At 43.2% G+C, this 16,200-nt stretch overlaps 1 protein-coding gene across 15 annotated transcripts in view; it reads left to right on the top strand.

Annotated features, from left to right (window-relative positions):
• The window catches only part of STAU2 (staufen double-stranded RNA binding protein 2), a 296,212-nt gene extending 282,263 nt beyond the window's left edge, over positions 1 to 13,949 (top strand). For 14 of the 15 annotated variants that reach the window (XM_061123495.1, XM_061123488.1, XM_061123494.1 and 11 more), the window contains 2 exons: positions 11,630 to 11,718; positions 12,870 to 13,949. In XM_061123495.1, the coding sequence (XP_060979478.1) occupies positions 11,630 to 11,718; positions 12,870 to 12,963 (183 nt within the window). In that variant the 3' untranslated portion in view covers positions 12,964 to 13,949. The remainder of the gene's footprint in view (positions 1 to 11,629; positions 11,719 to 12,869) is intronic. The other variant, XM_061123484.1, reaches the window with a different exon arrangement.
• Positions 13,950 to 16,200: the final 2,251 nt, after the last annotated feature.

The following is a 16,200-nucleotide window of genomic DNA, read 5'->3' as shown; positions in this document are numbered from 1 at the left end:
TTGCTGAAAATGGCATTATTTTGTTCTTTTTATGGCTGAGTGCTATTTCATCGTATTTAAGTACCACATCTTTATCCATTCATCTGTCAATGAACATTTAGGTTGTTTCCATGTCTTGGTTATTGTAAATGCTGCTATGAACACTGGAGTGCACATAACTTTTTGAATTGTAGTTTTGTCCAGATATATGCCCAGGAATAGAATTGCTGGATCATACGGTAATTCTACTTTTAGTTTTTTGAGGAACCTCCATACTATTTTCCACAGTGGCTGCACCAACTTATGTTTCCACGAACAGTGTAGGAAGGTTTCCTTTTCTCCACACTCTCTCCAGCATTTGTTATTTGTAGACTTTCTTGAAGGGTCACTCTGGCAGGTGTGAAGTGCTACCTCATAGTACCACTGACTCTGTTGACTGAATGACCGTACCCAGTTGTGAATCAGACAGACGAGGCTTCTCCCTCTGGGAAATAAGGACAGGCTGTGACTAGTGTTCTGAGGATAATGAACATGGTTGTGTGATTTGCTGGGGGTGGTCAGGCCTTCTCAGACCAGGCCTTCCTGGTCTGAGACCTGACTGTTGATAGGTAGCTGGTCCTGAGGAGGGGGTGGCTGGAGGGACTGGCCATTGTGAGTCCCTGAGACTGGCGGGGAGTTTGTCAAAGTCAGGGAATAGAAAGGAGGCCAGCACAGAATGGAAGGAGGGAAGGGATAGCAGTTGCATGTGCCCCAAGGGCAGAGGGAGGTCCTAGAAGGATTTAGGTGACTTGATCTTGGCGACCTGATCCTAGGGTGAAGTCTGCTTTGAGAAGAGTCCTTTGGCTCTTGCTGAGGAGGGCTGCCACTCAGCCGGTCCCTCTTCTCAGACCCCCAAGCCAGAGCCTCAGGCAGGCCCTCTGACCTCCTTGTCAGGCCCAGCACCAGCCTGGTCCTGGGAAAGAACCTGGCGGCAGAGTTCACACCTCAGTGTGACTTCAGCCCCTCTGTTAAAGGCACGGTGGTGTGAAACAACACAGGTGGATTATCTGACACTTCTGTAGTCAGAAGTCGGTCACGGTTCACAGGGCTGAAATCCAGAGTCAGCAGGGCTGTGTTCCTCTCTGGAGGCTCAGCGGGGAGAGTATTTCCTTGCTTTTTCCAGCTTCTGTAAGCTTCCCCGTTCCCTGCTTCCTGGGCGCTTCCTCCATAGTCAAAGCCAATATGTCACAGCCCTCCGACCCCTCTTCCATCATTATGTTTCTCTCAGAGTGGAGGTGGGACAGGTTCTCTATTTTGAGGGCTTGTTGGATCAGATTGAACTCACCAGAGAATGCAGACTAATCTTCCCATCTCCAGGCCTTCAGTTTATCCTGTCTGCAAAGTCTCTTGAAAACTGTTATTAACAGGTCTCTGGAACAAGAACTCAGATGTCTATGGGAGGCATTATTCTGCTGCCATGGACTGCCTAGATCCTGAAAGGTCGATCAAATATAACTGGTGAACTGTTGGAATATAGATTCAAAAACCAACTTTAAAATACATTATTGAAGTTATCAGGGAAATTTTAACATGACTCAGGTATTTAGATGATAGAAAGGGTTTATTGTTAGCTTGCTTAGGTCTAATCATGGCACATGGAAAAGAAGGCTCTGAGAGATACAGTCGCCTGCATGAAGACACACAGCTGGTCTGCAGTGGAGCTGGCATTTTCTTTCTTTTTTTGGCCGTGCTTTGAGGCATGTGCGATCTTAGTTCCCTGAAAGGGACTGAACCCATGCTCCCTACAACGGAAGCATGGAGTCTTAACCACTGGCCCACCAGGGAAGTCCTATGGAGCTGGCATTTGAATCTAGGCCTGACAGACTCCAAGTGCCATGCCCTTTCACTTCCTTGTCCAGGCGACCAGAAGAGTGTATTCGTCTTCTCCTGCTGCTATAAAAAATGAACAGGCTTAGTGGCTCAGTTCAATTCAGTCGCTCAGTCGTGTCCGACTCTTTGTGACCCCAGGGACTGCAGCATGCCAGGCTTCCCTGTCCATCACCAACTCCCAGAGCCTATCATGTCAATCTTATGTCAAACTCATGTCAATCATGTCGGTGATGTCTTTCAACTATCTCATCCTCTGTCATCCCCTTCTCCTCCTGCCTTCAAACTTTCCCAGCATAAGGATCTTTTCAAATGAGTCAGTTCTTTGCATCGGGTGGCCAAAGTATTGAAGTTTCAGCTCCAGTATCAGTCCTTCCAGTGAATATTCAGGACTGATTTCCTTTAGGATAGACTCAGCACAACACAAATGGATTATCTTAGGAGTTCTGTAGGTCAAAAGTCAGACGGGAGTTTCAAGTCTCGCTGAGCTGAAATCAAGGTATCTGCAGTTCCTTTTTTGAGGCTCTAGTAGCTCCTTGCCTTTTCTAGTTTCTAGAGGCCACCCACTCTCCTTGGTTTGTGTCTCCCTTCCTCCACCTTCAAACTAACAACATTGCATTTCATTGACCATATTTTCCTGGCCACATCTTTCTTTCTTACCAAAGCCAGGAAATGTTCTGTGATTTTAAGCACTTGTGTGATTACATTAGGGCCTGGTTGGAGCTAGTGGTGAAGAACCCACCTGCCAATGCAGGAAACATAAGAGATGTGGATTCAATTCCTGGGTCAGGAAGGTCCTCTGGAGGAGTGCATGACTACTCACTCCAGTATTCTTGCCTGGAGAATCCCATGGACAGAGGAGCCTGGTGGGCTACAGTCCATAGGGTCACAAAAAGTTGGACACGGCTGAAGTGACTTGCTACGTGATTAAATTGGACCCACTTGGATTATCCAGGATAACCTCTCCATCTCAATGTTCAAACCTCAGTCCCATCTGCAAAATCACTTTTACCATGCGAGGCAGTATATTCATCTTCTGTGGGTAGGACATGGTCACCTTTGGGAGGATTATTCTGCCACGCTCAGAGATGCTGCCACCATTCAGGGACGCTTGCCTTTGTGCCCAACACATGTTTCCATAAACACCGTTACAAAGGGGACTTTTTGTTGAAGCAAAAATAGAGACAACACACGAATTTAAAATGAATGCTATTGGTAAAACAGACACAGCATGATTGGATGACGAGGACATGATGAGGGTGACACTCAAGCTTGTTCTGAGCATGCTGAAAACACTCCTCGTAGCACAGCTAATCCTTTTTCAAATTCGATTCTGTATTATTGTCAAGGCTGGCAGCTACATGGATTAACCAACAGTCAGAGTCTGATCACTGAAAGAAAGATGATGCCCAAGTCTATAGTTTAAGTGTCCCATTTTGTACTAATTCCCCAGATTCTCAAGCCAAAATTCCTATTCTTTGCCTTAGGAGATGGTCTAAAATGTGCATGTCTTTTGACCACCCCCACCTCTTTTTCCCCACAATGAGTAGTCTTCACCTTCAGTGACATCCCTTTGTTCCAACAGTAGGAGCTTTTTTTTTTTTTAAGTAAAATGCCAATTTTATGAAAATTACCCAAACCAACAGGATTGTGTAAGCACAAATGAAAGTGGGGATGATAGTGAAATTGTTAGAAAGCAGAGCAGCAACTGGTTTAATTAAAGCTCAATATAATCCTATTTCTATTTCTTAAGTCCAACCACTGATTCATCTGAAATGTAATACAGATTGAGGCTTCTACATAATGTGATAAAATTTAGAAATAACGATGTTCTCTTTGGGGTGTCTCTTATTTTACATAAAGAGAGACTTGGCATTTTGTTACAGACTTTTCAAAGTAAGAAAATGGTAACTTAGAAACATTAAAATTCACATTCTTTGGGCAGTAAGGCTTCAAACTTACAGGAGAAAAGACCTTCTGGTTTTTCAGCCATTTAAGTGATTTCACAGAGTTGATCTCAAAGATTATTGGGATGACAAGTGAGGGGAGTCCTGGGACTTCCCTGGCGATCCTGTGGATAGACTTATTTTAATGTAGGGGGTGTGGGTTCAATCCCTGGTTGGCAAGCTAAAATCCCATGTATCTTGCAGCCAAAAAACCAAAATAGAAAACAGAAACAATATTGTAACAGATAAAATAAAGACTTTAAAAATGGTCCACATTAAAAAAAAAAAAAAAGGTGAGGGGAGTCCTCAACTGCAGTTGAAGATGTTTGTAATTTGAAGTCTATGATTTTCTCATTAAAGGAGACTGATTTAATGAGCCACATATAGGTCCATTTGTGTGCGTTCTGAAATAAGTCCAGCAGTTAGATCTGCTCCCAGGAAGAGTTCCATATGAGCAAGCCCTTTAATGGGGAAAAGGCAAAACAAAACAACCTTGAACACTTAACTTCAGAATGAAGGCCACAGTCAGACTTGCATGGTTACCATTGACTTTAATGGGAACAGCCTGTTTCTGGGGTTTGGGATGTGAATCCGTGGGAAAAGTGTGAAATGGAAAAAAAGAAAGAAAGAAAGAAAGAAAGAAAAAGATCTGTTGGGCATCCTGTTCAAAGACTCCTAAAAGTGCTGCGTGTCAAGAGGGGATGAGTTAAAATTCACATTTTACTAATGAACCATTGTTGTCTCTCAAAGAATGATTTAATGCTGCTACATTGTCATTACAAGCTATTTAATCCCTGCAGAAGAAAGCAGGAAGAGTAGGCACTGGTTTCAAGTATGCTTAATTGCTCATCAACCAGAGGAAAGTTAGAAATGACAGAAATGACTGGAAAGACTCACCCCTATCTTGTGAACACACACACACACACGCACACACACGCACGCTCGCGCGCGCTCGTGAACCAAGACCAACAAACCGGCATGGGAAGCATCTTATTGGCATTATGTTTCTGGCATTGCTATAACTACGCACAAAACAAGCCCTACATGAAATGGTAGCGACATCTGTTCTAGAACCTGTGGGGCTTTATTCCCAAAACAGTTGTAAAATCTTTTGGGGACAAAAATATTTCTATGTATCTATGCAGATGCCCTCCTCTAAGGGAAACGACACACACACAAATGGATATAAGTGTTGAACTGGAAAGACAGGACTAAGAAAAGGAAATGTCATCCACTTTCTAAAAACACTTAAAGAAAATTTCACCTTTCAATCAAAGCTACATCTATTGCCTTGGATAGACCTTTAAAAAACAATCCCAGGGCTTCTCTGGTGGCTCAATGCTAAAGAATCCGCCTGCCAGTGCAGGAGACAGAGGAGACATGGGTTTGATCCCTAGTTGGAAAGATCCCCTGGAATAGAAAATGGCAACCCACTCCAGTATTCTTGCCTGGAAAAGTCCGTGGAAAGAGGCAGGCGGATTCGTTACCACTGAACTACCAGGGAAGCCCTGCCTGTGTTATACAGTAAGCCAATATTGTTTTCCTGTTTTATGTGTAGTAGTGTGTATATGCTAATCCCAAGCTCCTAATTTATCTTCCCCCCACCCTGACCACCACCACCCACTATCCTCTCTGGTAACCATAAATTTGCTTCATATGTCTATTTCCATTTTGTAAATAAGTTCATTTATATAATTTTTTTTACATTCCACATATAAGTGATACCATATTGTACACTCACTGATACCTCACTGAGCATGATAATCTCTAGGTCCATCCATGTTGCTGTGAATAGTACTATTCCATTCGTTTTATGGCTGTGTAATATTCCATTGCTTTACCACTTCCCTGGTGGCTTAGTGGTAAAGAATCCTCCTGCCAATGCAGGAGATGCAGGTTCGATCCCTGGTTCAGGAAGATCCCCAGGAATACATAGTATCAATAGTGTATATATGTCAATCCCAATCTTCCAATTCCTCCCACCACCCCCTTCTCCCCTTGGTATCCATATATTTCTTTTCTACATCTGTGTCTCTATTTCTGCTTTGCAAATAAGTTCATCTGTATCATTTTTCTAGGTTCCACATCTAAGCGTTATTGAATGATTTGTTTTCTCCTTCTGATTTACTTTATTCACACTATATGACTGTCTCTAGATCCATCCAGTTCAGTTCAGTCCGCTCAGTCGTTTCTGACTCTTTGCGACCCCATGGACTGCAGCATGCCAGGCTTCCCTGGCCATCACCAATTCCCGGAGCTTGCTCAGACTCACATCCATTGAGTCGGTGAAGCCATCCAACCATCTCATCCTCTGTCGTCCCCTTCTCCTCCTGCCTTCAATGTTTCCCAGCATCAGGGTCTTTTCCAGTGAGTCAGTTCTTCGCATCAGGTGGCCAAAGTATTGGAGCTTCAGCTTCAGCATCAGTCCTTCTAGTGATTATTCAGGACTGATTTCCTTTAGGAAGGACTGTTTGGATCTCCTTGCAGTCCAAGGGACTCTCAAGAGTCTTCTCCAACACCACAGTTCAGAAGCATCAATTCTTCGGTGCTCAGCTTTCTTTATAGTCCAACTCTCACATCCATACATGACTACTGGCAAAAACCATAGCTTTGACTAGACGGACCTTGTTTAGGTGTTTAGGCTAGACGGACTTTGGAAGGAGTTATGCTGAAATTAGCTAGGCTGAATGTGAGCAGTTTTTATGTCTGAAGAAAATAATGTGATGTGACCCAGGATGTGTGCCAGGTTCATACCTCTGCTCTGCCACTTACTAGCCATGTGACTTTGAGTAGGTTGTTGAATTCTTCATGGGAAGGGCCCACCTTGCAGGGCTGTGGTAACACCTGAGATCACGCAGGTAAGGGACCTGGTCTTATGACTGTGGCACAGGGATGCTCATCAAATGGCAGGGACTGCTGTTTACAGAGAAGATAAAGTATCTTCATTGCCTTTTATAAAGTAGAAAGAAGTCCTCTCATACTTAGAAGCGATTGTATTCAGGGGTATCAATAAGATCTGGGCTGGATTATCTCATCAGACAGATAAGGGAATGTTATTTGGAAGCCTTTAAACATACCTTTGGAGGGAAGCAGCCACACAAGAATTCTGAAAATCCATTCATGGCACCAAGTGAAAGAGTACGCCGCCATTCCAGCTGGGAGGATGTTCTTGGAGTGGTGACAGTCATCTTGACAGCACTTGGGGACCTGCCTGTCATGTTGATTAAATCATCCAGAAGCTTTTGCAAGAGCTAAAGCACGCAATCTACTCCCTGAGACTTCACCTTCATCTCTTAAGGGCACCTCTTTTTGGATGGAAGAGAACGAGTTTCATTGGGTCCTAGACTCTGTGAGCCAAGACATAGGATTTCTGGTATTGATACAACCTGTATTCCCCAAGCAACTACTGAAAACTGGGCTGAACAGTTAGCCTATAAGTGGGTTTTGTTTTTATTTTTTGAGAATTTGTACTGGTGGTCATTTTGGCTATGCTGGGAATAAAACAGGACTGAGAAGCCCTGGAGTGCTCAGAAGTTTCATTCATCAACACCAACCACAGTGCAGAGAGACTACTATGGAAGGTGTTCTATAATGTCCATTTGGGAAGAAATTGATAAAGCTCAGCATTCCTGCCAATAATTCACATACTGTGAGCAGGCCTGGTGCCTCCCTCCATGCGTGTGTACAGGGGGCGGGACTTCAGCGCTCAGGGTCACGTGACAAGCCCACAAGGATGTGCACCCGTAGGACCATGCTCAGCAGAGTCACGTGGGCAGGTTGCCCAGGCCCCCTGAGTATTTCAGGACTTGAAAGGACCACAGAGGTCACCTCACTGAATTTAATAAAAGTCCAATTCCTGTGCAAATTACTTTTATTTTAAGGAGGAGAAATGTCCAAATCTGAGTCCTTTGAGGGTGAATTTAACTTTTGAAAGCAACCAAACTTCCCTCAAAGTTAAGTCTAGTGAATAAGGTAAATGCTTAGGATGGAGAAATGAAAAATAAAGTGGGGCCATAAAGTGACCAAACCGGTTGGCTCCAATGATCCACAAGCTGTTCTGAAAGGTAACTCCAAAATGACCTAGAGAAACAGGTGCTCCTCAGAGCGTTGGTGTGGACACAACCTCTCTGAGGGCAGAGGGAAATTCATATCACATCTTTCAAAATGGGCATGTATTTTGGTCCAGAAATTCAACTTATAGGACTTTATCACAAGGAAATTATTGGGACAGTAGGCAGTGATTTAGTATTAGAAAGCTCGGTGCAATGTTTTTTGTTTTTTGGGTCATGCTGCACTGCGTGTGGGATCTCAGTTCGATGACCAGGAATGGAACCCATGCCCCCTGCATTGGGAGCCAAAAACATTAACCACTGGACTGCCAGGGAGGTCCTGGTACAGTGTTAATAACAGTTTAAAAATTGGATGTGGTCTCAATGTCCAACAGTAGGGATTGGTTAAATTCAGAAAGGCACATAAAGTCAGTGAGATACTGTGTAGTCCTGCAAAATGATGTTGCTGAAGTGTTTCTGTTGCTACGGAAAATCGCTAATGATTCAATGAAAAGAAAAGTGAAAGTGAAGTCTCTCAGCTCTTTGCAACCCCTTGGACTGTGGCCTACCAGGCTCCTCTGTCCATGGAATTTTCCAGGCAAGAGTACTGGAGTGGGTTGCCATTTCGTTCTCCAGGGTATCTTCCCAACCTAGGGATCGAACCCGGGTCTCCTGCATTGCAGGCAGACACTTTACCATCTGAGCCACCAGGGAAGCCTTCAATGAAAAGAGTAGGTTCTAAAATAGTGTTAGGATATGATCCAGGTTAAAGTGTGTACCTTAGGGGAGGGGGATAGAAGAGGATTGGAAAAACATGCACCAAGTTTTGAGCGGTGTGTAAGACTGAATATTTTCACATTCTTTTTGCTTGCTTACATATTATTATTTTTCTGTAATGAGAAACTATTTTTATTATAAAAAGACAATAAAGGAAATATCAAAGAGAGGAGAAAGAGGTTCTTTCCTTATAGAGGAATGATGATGTGCCTATAATTGTTGTTAGGGGTGCCATAACAAAGGACCACCCACAATAAATTCAACACTAACTTCTTGTCTCACAGCTATGGAGGTTAGGAGTCCAAGAGCAAGGTGTAGGCATGGTTGGTTCCTTTGGAGGGCCATGAGGGAGGAATCTGTTCCATACCTCTCCCCTAGTTTCTGGCGGTTGCCCGGCAGCCTTTGGTGTTCCTTGGCTTCTGTTGCATCGATTCAATCTCTGCTTTCTTCACACAGTGTTCTACCTGTGTGTGTTTCTGTTTTTGAATTTTCCCTTTTCTGTAAGGACATTGGTCATAATGGATTGGGACCCACCTTAATCTAATATAGGTGTGTGTATGTGTGTGTGTGTGTGAGCTCAGTTGTGGCTGACTCTTTCCAACTCCATGGACTGAAACCCACCATACTCCTCTGTCCATGGAATTTTCAAGGCAAGGAAACTGGAGTGGGTCACCATTTCCAACTCTAAGGGATCTTCCTGACCCAGGGATCAAACCCGAGCCTCGCCTGCATCTCCTGTATTGGCAGGCGAATTCTTTGCCACTGTGCCATCTGGGATGGATGATCTAGTATGACTTCATCTTAATTAATTATATTGGCAAAGACCCTATTTCCAACTAAGGCCATGTTCTATGTGTGGGGGATTGGAACAACATACAAGTTTGAGGGTGGACATAATTCAATCAATAATAGTAACCCCAATGAGATGGCCATACTTTGTCCTACCCAATTGAGGTTAGCGCTTACATGTCACGGTAACCTACGCCAGCTACTGTGTAGTAGAAGCCTAGACCAAGATCAAGGGTAATGGGGCTGGGGCACTGACATCCCTAAAGGACTGCGGGTTTAGAGAGAGAGTGATGAAACAGAGAGCCCAGCACAGCCTCCCCATCTTCACCCTGCCCCTGCCCCAGCTCTCCCAGGCCAGAGCAGAGGCTTCAGTGGGCATTCAGCTGAACTGGGAAGATCAGCTTAGAGATTTGAAAGGAAGAAATAGCCTAAAGGAAAAGATAAGGATATATTAGTCCTTTTGGCTGAATATAGCGGTTGATATTTTAAAAATAAAAGGACTAAAAAAATGTTACAAACATTACACAAAAATCTGCACACAGATGTTGATAGCAGCTTTATTCATAATCATCAAAAACCTGAAGGAACCAAGATGTCCCTCAAACTGTGGTATATCCAGACAATAGAATATATGCAGCAATAAAAAGAGATGAGCTAACAAGCCATGAAAAGACATAGAGGAACTTTAAATGCATATTGCTAAGTGAAAGAAACCAATCTGAAAATGCTACATACTGCACACTTAGAGCTGTATGGCATCAAAAAAGACAAAACTATAAAGATTGTAAATAAAAGGAGTTGCCAGGGATGGGGAGGGGCCTGGAAAGGGAGGAGGGGTGAACACATGGAACACAGGATTTTTAGGACAATGAAATTATTCTCTATGAAGTAATGGTGGGCGCATGACACTGTACATTTGTCAAAATTCATAGAATGTACAACACAGAGCAAACCCTACTGTAAACTATGGACTTAAGTTAATGGTAGTATATCAGTATTTCATCACTTGTAATAAATGTACCTCTGTAATGCTGGATGTTAATAATAGGGGAAATGATGTTGAGGGAGGGGGAAGGGAAGAGGGTTTCCCTGCTTCATGTTTTTATAAACTTAAAACTGCTCTCAAAAAAAAGAAAATTAAGTCTATTAACTTAAAAATCTGAACCAAAAAGATATATTACACATAAAGAGATGCAGAAAAGATCATGCTCTTAACTACCCAAAAGGAGCTGTTAGCAGATAAAAGTTTGAGCAGTGGCAGGAGTTACAAAGGCCTTTGAGAAGATGCAGATGACCAAAGTGTGACCCAGCAGGATCTCCAAGATACAAACAAGCCTGGCCGCTCACACCTATCTCAGACTCAACAAAGCCCTTCTAAATCGAGCTTAAAAGGGTGGGCTGTGGGGGAGGGGAAGAAGAACCAAATTCTTATTCAAAGAAATAACAATTTGGACCGTGCACAAGAGTGTCAACAAGTTATGCAGATCTTATCAGCATCACATTTTTTGGTGCCTCCCAGCTATTCAGCGAGGCTCCACCAGCCTGTCAACACCCGTCGGCATCCCACGCATCCGGGCATATCCCTACCTCAGGAGGCTCTGCGGTGGCCAGGCGGGCCTCCCCAGGGCCCCCACGTAGGCAGATTTTTTCTCTATATACAGAATACCATCATCATACCATCCCCTCGGAATTCAAAAGTGTCTTTGGTCCCTTTCACCGCTCACATTCTGTGACTCAGTTGGGGCTAAATGTCTATAAAAGTGACCAGCACATTTATGCTAGCTTTGGACAGTTGAGAAAAAATATCTGATGCTTTCACATCTGGAAGAAGAGAACATGTAGTTTCAGGAATGTAAGGAGAAATGATGCAAAAATCATCATTGAAGATAGATAGGCTTCTATGACATGTTTCTACTTTTGTGGATAAAACTTTGTTGCCATCTTACAAAATTATGGATAAGCCATAAGGTTTATGCAGCTTCCTCTCTCCACCTCTCCCCCAAACACACAAAAATAAAGCCTTTCTAGGATATACGTTGCTCCTTCATAATATAGCCTCTCAAATGTAATTTTGTTAAATGATACAAAAAAGCATTCATTTAGACGAATGAAAATGATAGCCTTTACTATATATCATAGCTTTCTTTTACCATTGCATTCCTGTTTATTACATGAAAGTCAGTGAATGAATCTCCCTGTTTGTGTGTTTGTTTTCATTTTTAGGCAGCTTTAAGTGCCTTGAAACAATTTTCTGAACAAGGACTGGATTCAATGGAAGGGGCAATGAATATTGAAAAAGGTTCTCTTGAAAAGTGAGTACATCTTCTGTGGTATTCGTACATTTGTAATTTTGTAACTTGTCTGAAAAATGAGATCAACATCATAATAAAGTGAAAAATTCAAGACAATAATATATATATCCTGCAAAATTATTCATAACACAATTCAATGTAAATAAAAGAGAACCAGTCTATATGTTCATATTTGTTGCCTCTAAATATGTCTGTGAAAGTTTTAATCTACCGATGGATCATTATTTCTGCATTTTAATGCCTTTGCTGGAAATATTTCTGTGAGTTTTATGGACCACAGAGACCTGCAGAACTTACAAAAGATGACTTTGATTTCAGACTGTTGAGCGTTCTCTGACTAAACCATTTTCTGAGGTAAAATTTTTCCCTCAAAGCCCTGCTAGGTTGTAGGCACAACACAGAGGGGGGAAAAAAATCAGATGAGAGGAGGGTTCCCTCCCGTTGGCTGCATTTTGTTTTTCACGTTGTTATATGAAGCACCAGCACACACTATCACAAAACTGTAGCTCCTGGGGGCTGCAGAGGCCAAATCGCAGCTTTAATAAGAATTTCTGAAATCCAGCTCATACCTCTTTTATGATATTGAACATAACGTTTGATCCAAGGGACTGAACTTGAGGTCCCTCCAGAGACCCAATTTATACTAAAGAAATTGCAAGCCATTGTATTTACGATAGTGGAATCCAAATTCTTTCAAAGCAGGAGTAATAGCAGGTGAGATTTCAGAACTCACACAGGAGATAACATTTTTAGAATGAAAAAAAAAAAAAAAATCAGATAACCCAGGAAGTCAAAACCAAATATACAGATCTTACAGTTAAAAAAAGCTTATCCGCCCCCCCACGCCGACCAAGAAAAAACAGCATTTGGTCATTAATATTGAAAGGGTGAGAGCGTGAGAAGAAAACATTTGGTAAACAGACGTGGCATTTTAAGTTGCCTATAGATTGGCAACCATTTATAAGCTAATTTAATCAAAACCATTTCCACATGATCTCATCAGTAGACTATCTGAACATAAATATTGTTGTTTCACTTTAAAATGTCACTTTTGTGGTGACCTTTGAATCCTGTGTGCCATCTGCTAATAAACATGTCTGAAGATGTGCAACCCTGGACCTTCAGCTCTTGTTAATGTATTAATCTTCCAGACAAGCCCAGCATCTGGGAGAGAAAGCGAACAATAACCAGACACACCCGGGCTCCATCGCTCAGGACTGCAAGAAATCAAGGTCGGTCATCTAGCAGCTCCCATAACCGCGCTGCCACCGCGTCCTTATAAACCTGTCAGCACGCATGAGGGTGTCTGTGTTCAAGGAAATGAATGACTAATACCATGATTTGAGTCTTATGTGAAGACAACACTATTCTAACACAAGAGATAATAGACATAGGACTGTTTATTCAACTGGGGGAAAATAAAACTTTGAGCATTTCCCTTGGAACTTGAGATCAGATCATAACTCATGTGCCCAGAGGCAGCAGAAATCCGATCCTGCTACTGGAGCTTAAAATAACAATTAATGAAAAGTGTTAGAGAAATTGGGTTTGATTTTTCGATGCTGAATAGAGAAATTGGGTTTGGTTCTGTTGTTAGGATTGTTTTCTCGTGGCACTTGTGTTCGCTTCTCTCTCGTTTTAAATAATGCCTGACGATTCCAAGATTAACCAACGATGTGCTGTGTGCAATGTGATGGTCGTTGTCTTCATATAGAGTCACCCCAGTTTCTCTTTCAATGCAGATATTTGTAAGCTTCATCCTATATCAATATGAATAACTTCAGGGCGCACCACTCAAAGATATATGCCAACAAACATGGTGGAAATCAGGTCAGACTTGTGATGATGCATATGAAATAAGGGTAGGAACAACTGGTTTCAATAGACGCCAGGAATTCAGAAAGAAAACAAAAACCAGTTGTGGGTTTTGAACTCCATCATCCTATTAGCCACTGAGGAGGCGTCTTGCCTCTCCAGCCATTTATGTGGATTCCACGTTCGTGGTGGACATCGCTCCCACCCCATCCGTGTATTGTAAGCCGCTCACTGTTTGCATCCAAAGTGTTCTTTGATAACTGCCTCTGCACTTGGGTCACGGAGTGGGATCAAAAGCAGTGATGTACATGGTGGGGAAGGAAAGCCAGTCAGAGGATCCATAGAGGTCTTGCCAGCCATGCTCTGGACCAGCATGTTGGAATCCAGGGTGAAGACAACGCAGTAAAAAAAAATGTGGTCGGTTTCTGTGTGAAGTGTGGTCATTGTTCTTCTTCCCTTGCTTCGCTCTCCTCTCTGAAACATCACCCCCGTGTCACCCGTCCCGAAGGCCGGGCCCTGTCAGCCTGCACAGTGGTGACTCTAGGGGACGTGCAGGCTCCTCTTGCCACCAGGCTGTCTCTGCGAAACTGCAGGGCTGCCTCCCTGGGTGACTCGGAGCCGGGTTCCTGACCAGCCAACATCACCTCATTGTTCAGGTTTTCTCCCTATTGATCTGCCAACGTTGTGCAATGAGAAAACACTCTAAGGTCTAACTGCTCAGCCCAACGTGACAATAGGCCTAGAATTATATAAGGTTTCACAAGCAAAACCACCGCAAGTCATGATCTGGCTGACTCACACGCGACTGGAGGATAAACAAACAGCAACAGAAGGAAATCACTGGAGGGTTGTTCTTAATGACTCCCAGGCGGGGAAGTCCACCGGCATCGTGAGGGCTGGGTGCCCTCGGAGGAAATAGGTTTTGCTCCCTAAAGTCTGGGCCTTGGTGGAGATAACAGCCCATTTGTAAAGTTGGGGTTCACAAAGATCAGCCAGGTCAAACAATAAGTCTGCTGCCTGGCATCAGGTGAGGAGGGTCCTAAATGACACCCTCAGAAAGGGGGCAGGCCCCTCCTTTCCCCTGGGCCTTTCAGCACCTGAGGCTTTGGCCCTGGGCTGGGTGGCGAGCATGCCCCATGAGCATCACTCAGGCAGGATCTTTAAAACACATCTTCAGTTTCCCAAACACCATAAAGTGCCTCCCACAGCCCACGGTCCCTACACCACCAAGGTTGGCCGACCTGTGGGAGACGGATGAGCTCAGGAAACAAACAAAGCTCATCGTTTCTCACAGCCCAAGCATCTGAGGTATTTACTCTGGAACCATCCAACGAGTCATCCTTGGAGGTGAGCACACAGGAGTGGCCGTGGGGGTAGTGGATGGACATTTGCATCGAGTTTCAAGTTTAGTGAGACTCTGTGTATTCAAAATCCCATCCCATCTACCTACTTGAGGAGCCCCAAAAGGCCTTTTGAAATTTTCCCTTTAGATGGTTTTCCAGCAGCCCTTCCTGGGAACTGGTTGGGTTTCCTTTGGGTTGAATTAGCATTGCAAATGATGGGTGGCCTGCCATGTTATATATCATTAGAGGGGAAACCATTAAGTAGATTTATTGAAAGAATGTTTCTTCAGCACAGGGAGATCTTTTTGATGAAAAATGGAACTCATTATTCTTTAAAGGACACAGATTGACTTATCTTCTTTATCAATTACAGTGTCTGCTTTCAGCTTTTCTCAATCAGCAGCGGGCTTTGTAGTCACTTCCCAGGGCTGAAGCCAATGTGTTTTATGGAAGAGGTTTGTTTTTACATTTTAATTGGAAATATAATATTGTGCTTTGGAACTCTGACCAGCCCTTTCCAGCACAACTTGCCAAAGATCAATGGTAAGACACCACCCTTCAGGCTGTCACAAGGACCCTCCTCCCCTCTCCTGGGGTGACCTCTCTGAGGTGTCCTAGTATTCTTTGGCCAAGCCAACATTCTCAATGGTGATTTTTTTTTTTGACAGCTTCAACCAATTTCCTGCACCATAAAATAAAAATAGATTAATGAAAAACTTACCTTATTATACATAGGTTTTCAGGACTCCTAGTGACCTTGGAAATGTGATCCAGACCAACTGATTGGTCTTTAAATCCTGCTGCTGTTGAGTTATCTGTGCAACTGGCCAGACTGTTCTGTGCCTTTTAATTTCCAAAGGCCACTTGTTATCATCATGGCCAAGAATGGGAGGGAAAGCCAACAGTTTTTCATTAGCAGTCATTAATGGCAAAATCACATGTCTTTGGGTCTCGCCCAACCTACCCCACCACAATATAAGTCCTTGATAAATGGATAAATGATACACTGAATAAATGAATAAATGGACAAATGAATGATCTATCAAAATGATAGATAAACCTGTTGAAGAAATAAAATTTAAATCTCACTGCTTAACCTGAGGCACTTTGATAATATACCTTGTTAATGTTAACAAGATGATTGTACCTTCAACCCCAGGGGGGACTGGGGCATTTCTTAAAAAACACAGCGAGTCAAAAGCCCCCCTTTACTTCAGAGGACTTTGGACCCATGAAGACCCACCATCCTGCCCCCAGCCTCCCAATTTCACATGAACATCTCTTCCTCGGGTCAGCAGATTCAATTCCAAGCCCCCAGACAGCT

Source organism: Dama dama, chromosome 21 (genome assembly GCF_033118175.1).
Source record: "Dama dama isolate Ldn47 chromosome 21, ASM3311817v1, whole genome shotgun sequence".
Taxonomy (NCBI): Eukaryota; Metazoa; Chordata; class Mammalia; order Artiodactyla; family Cervidae; genus Dama; species Dama dama.
Note: the sequence above shows the minus strand (reverse complement) of the source record. Positions and strands in the feature narration are given on the sequence as shown.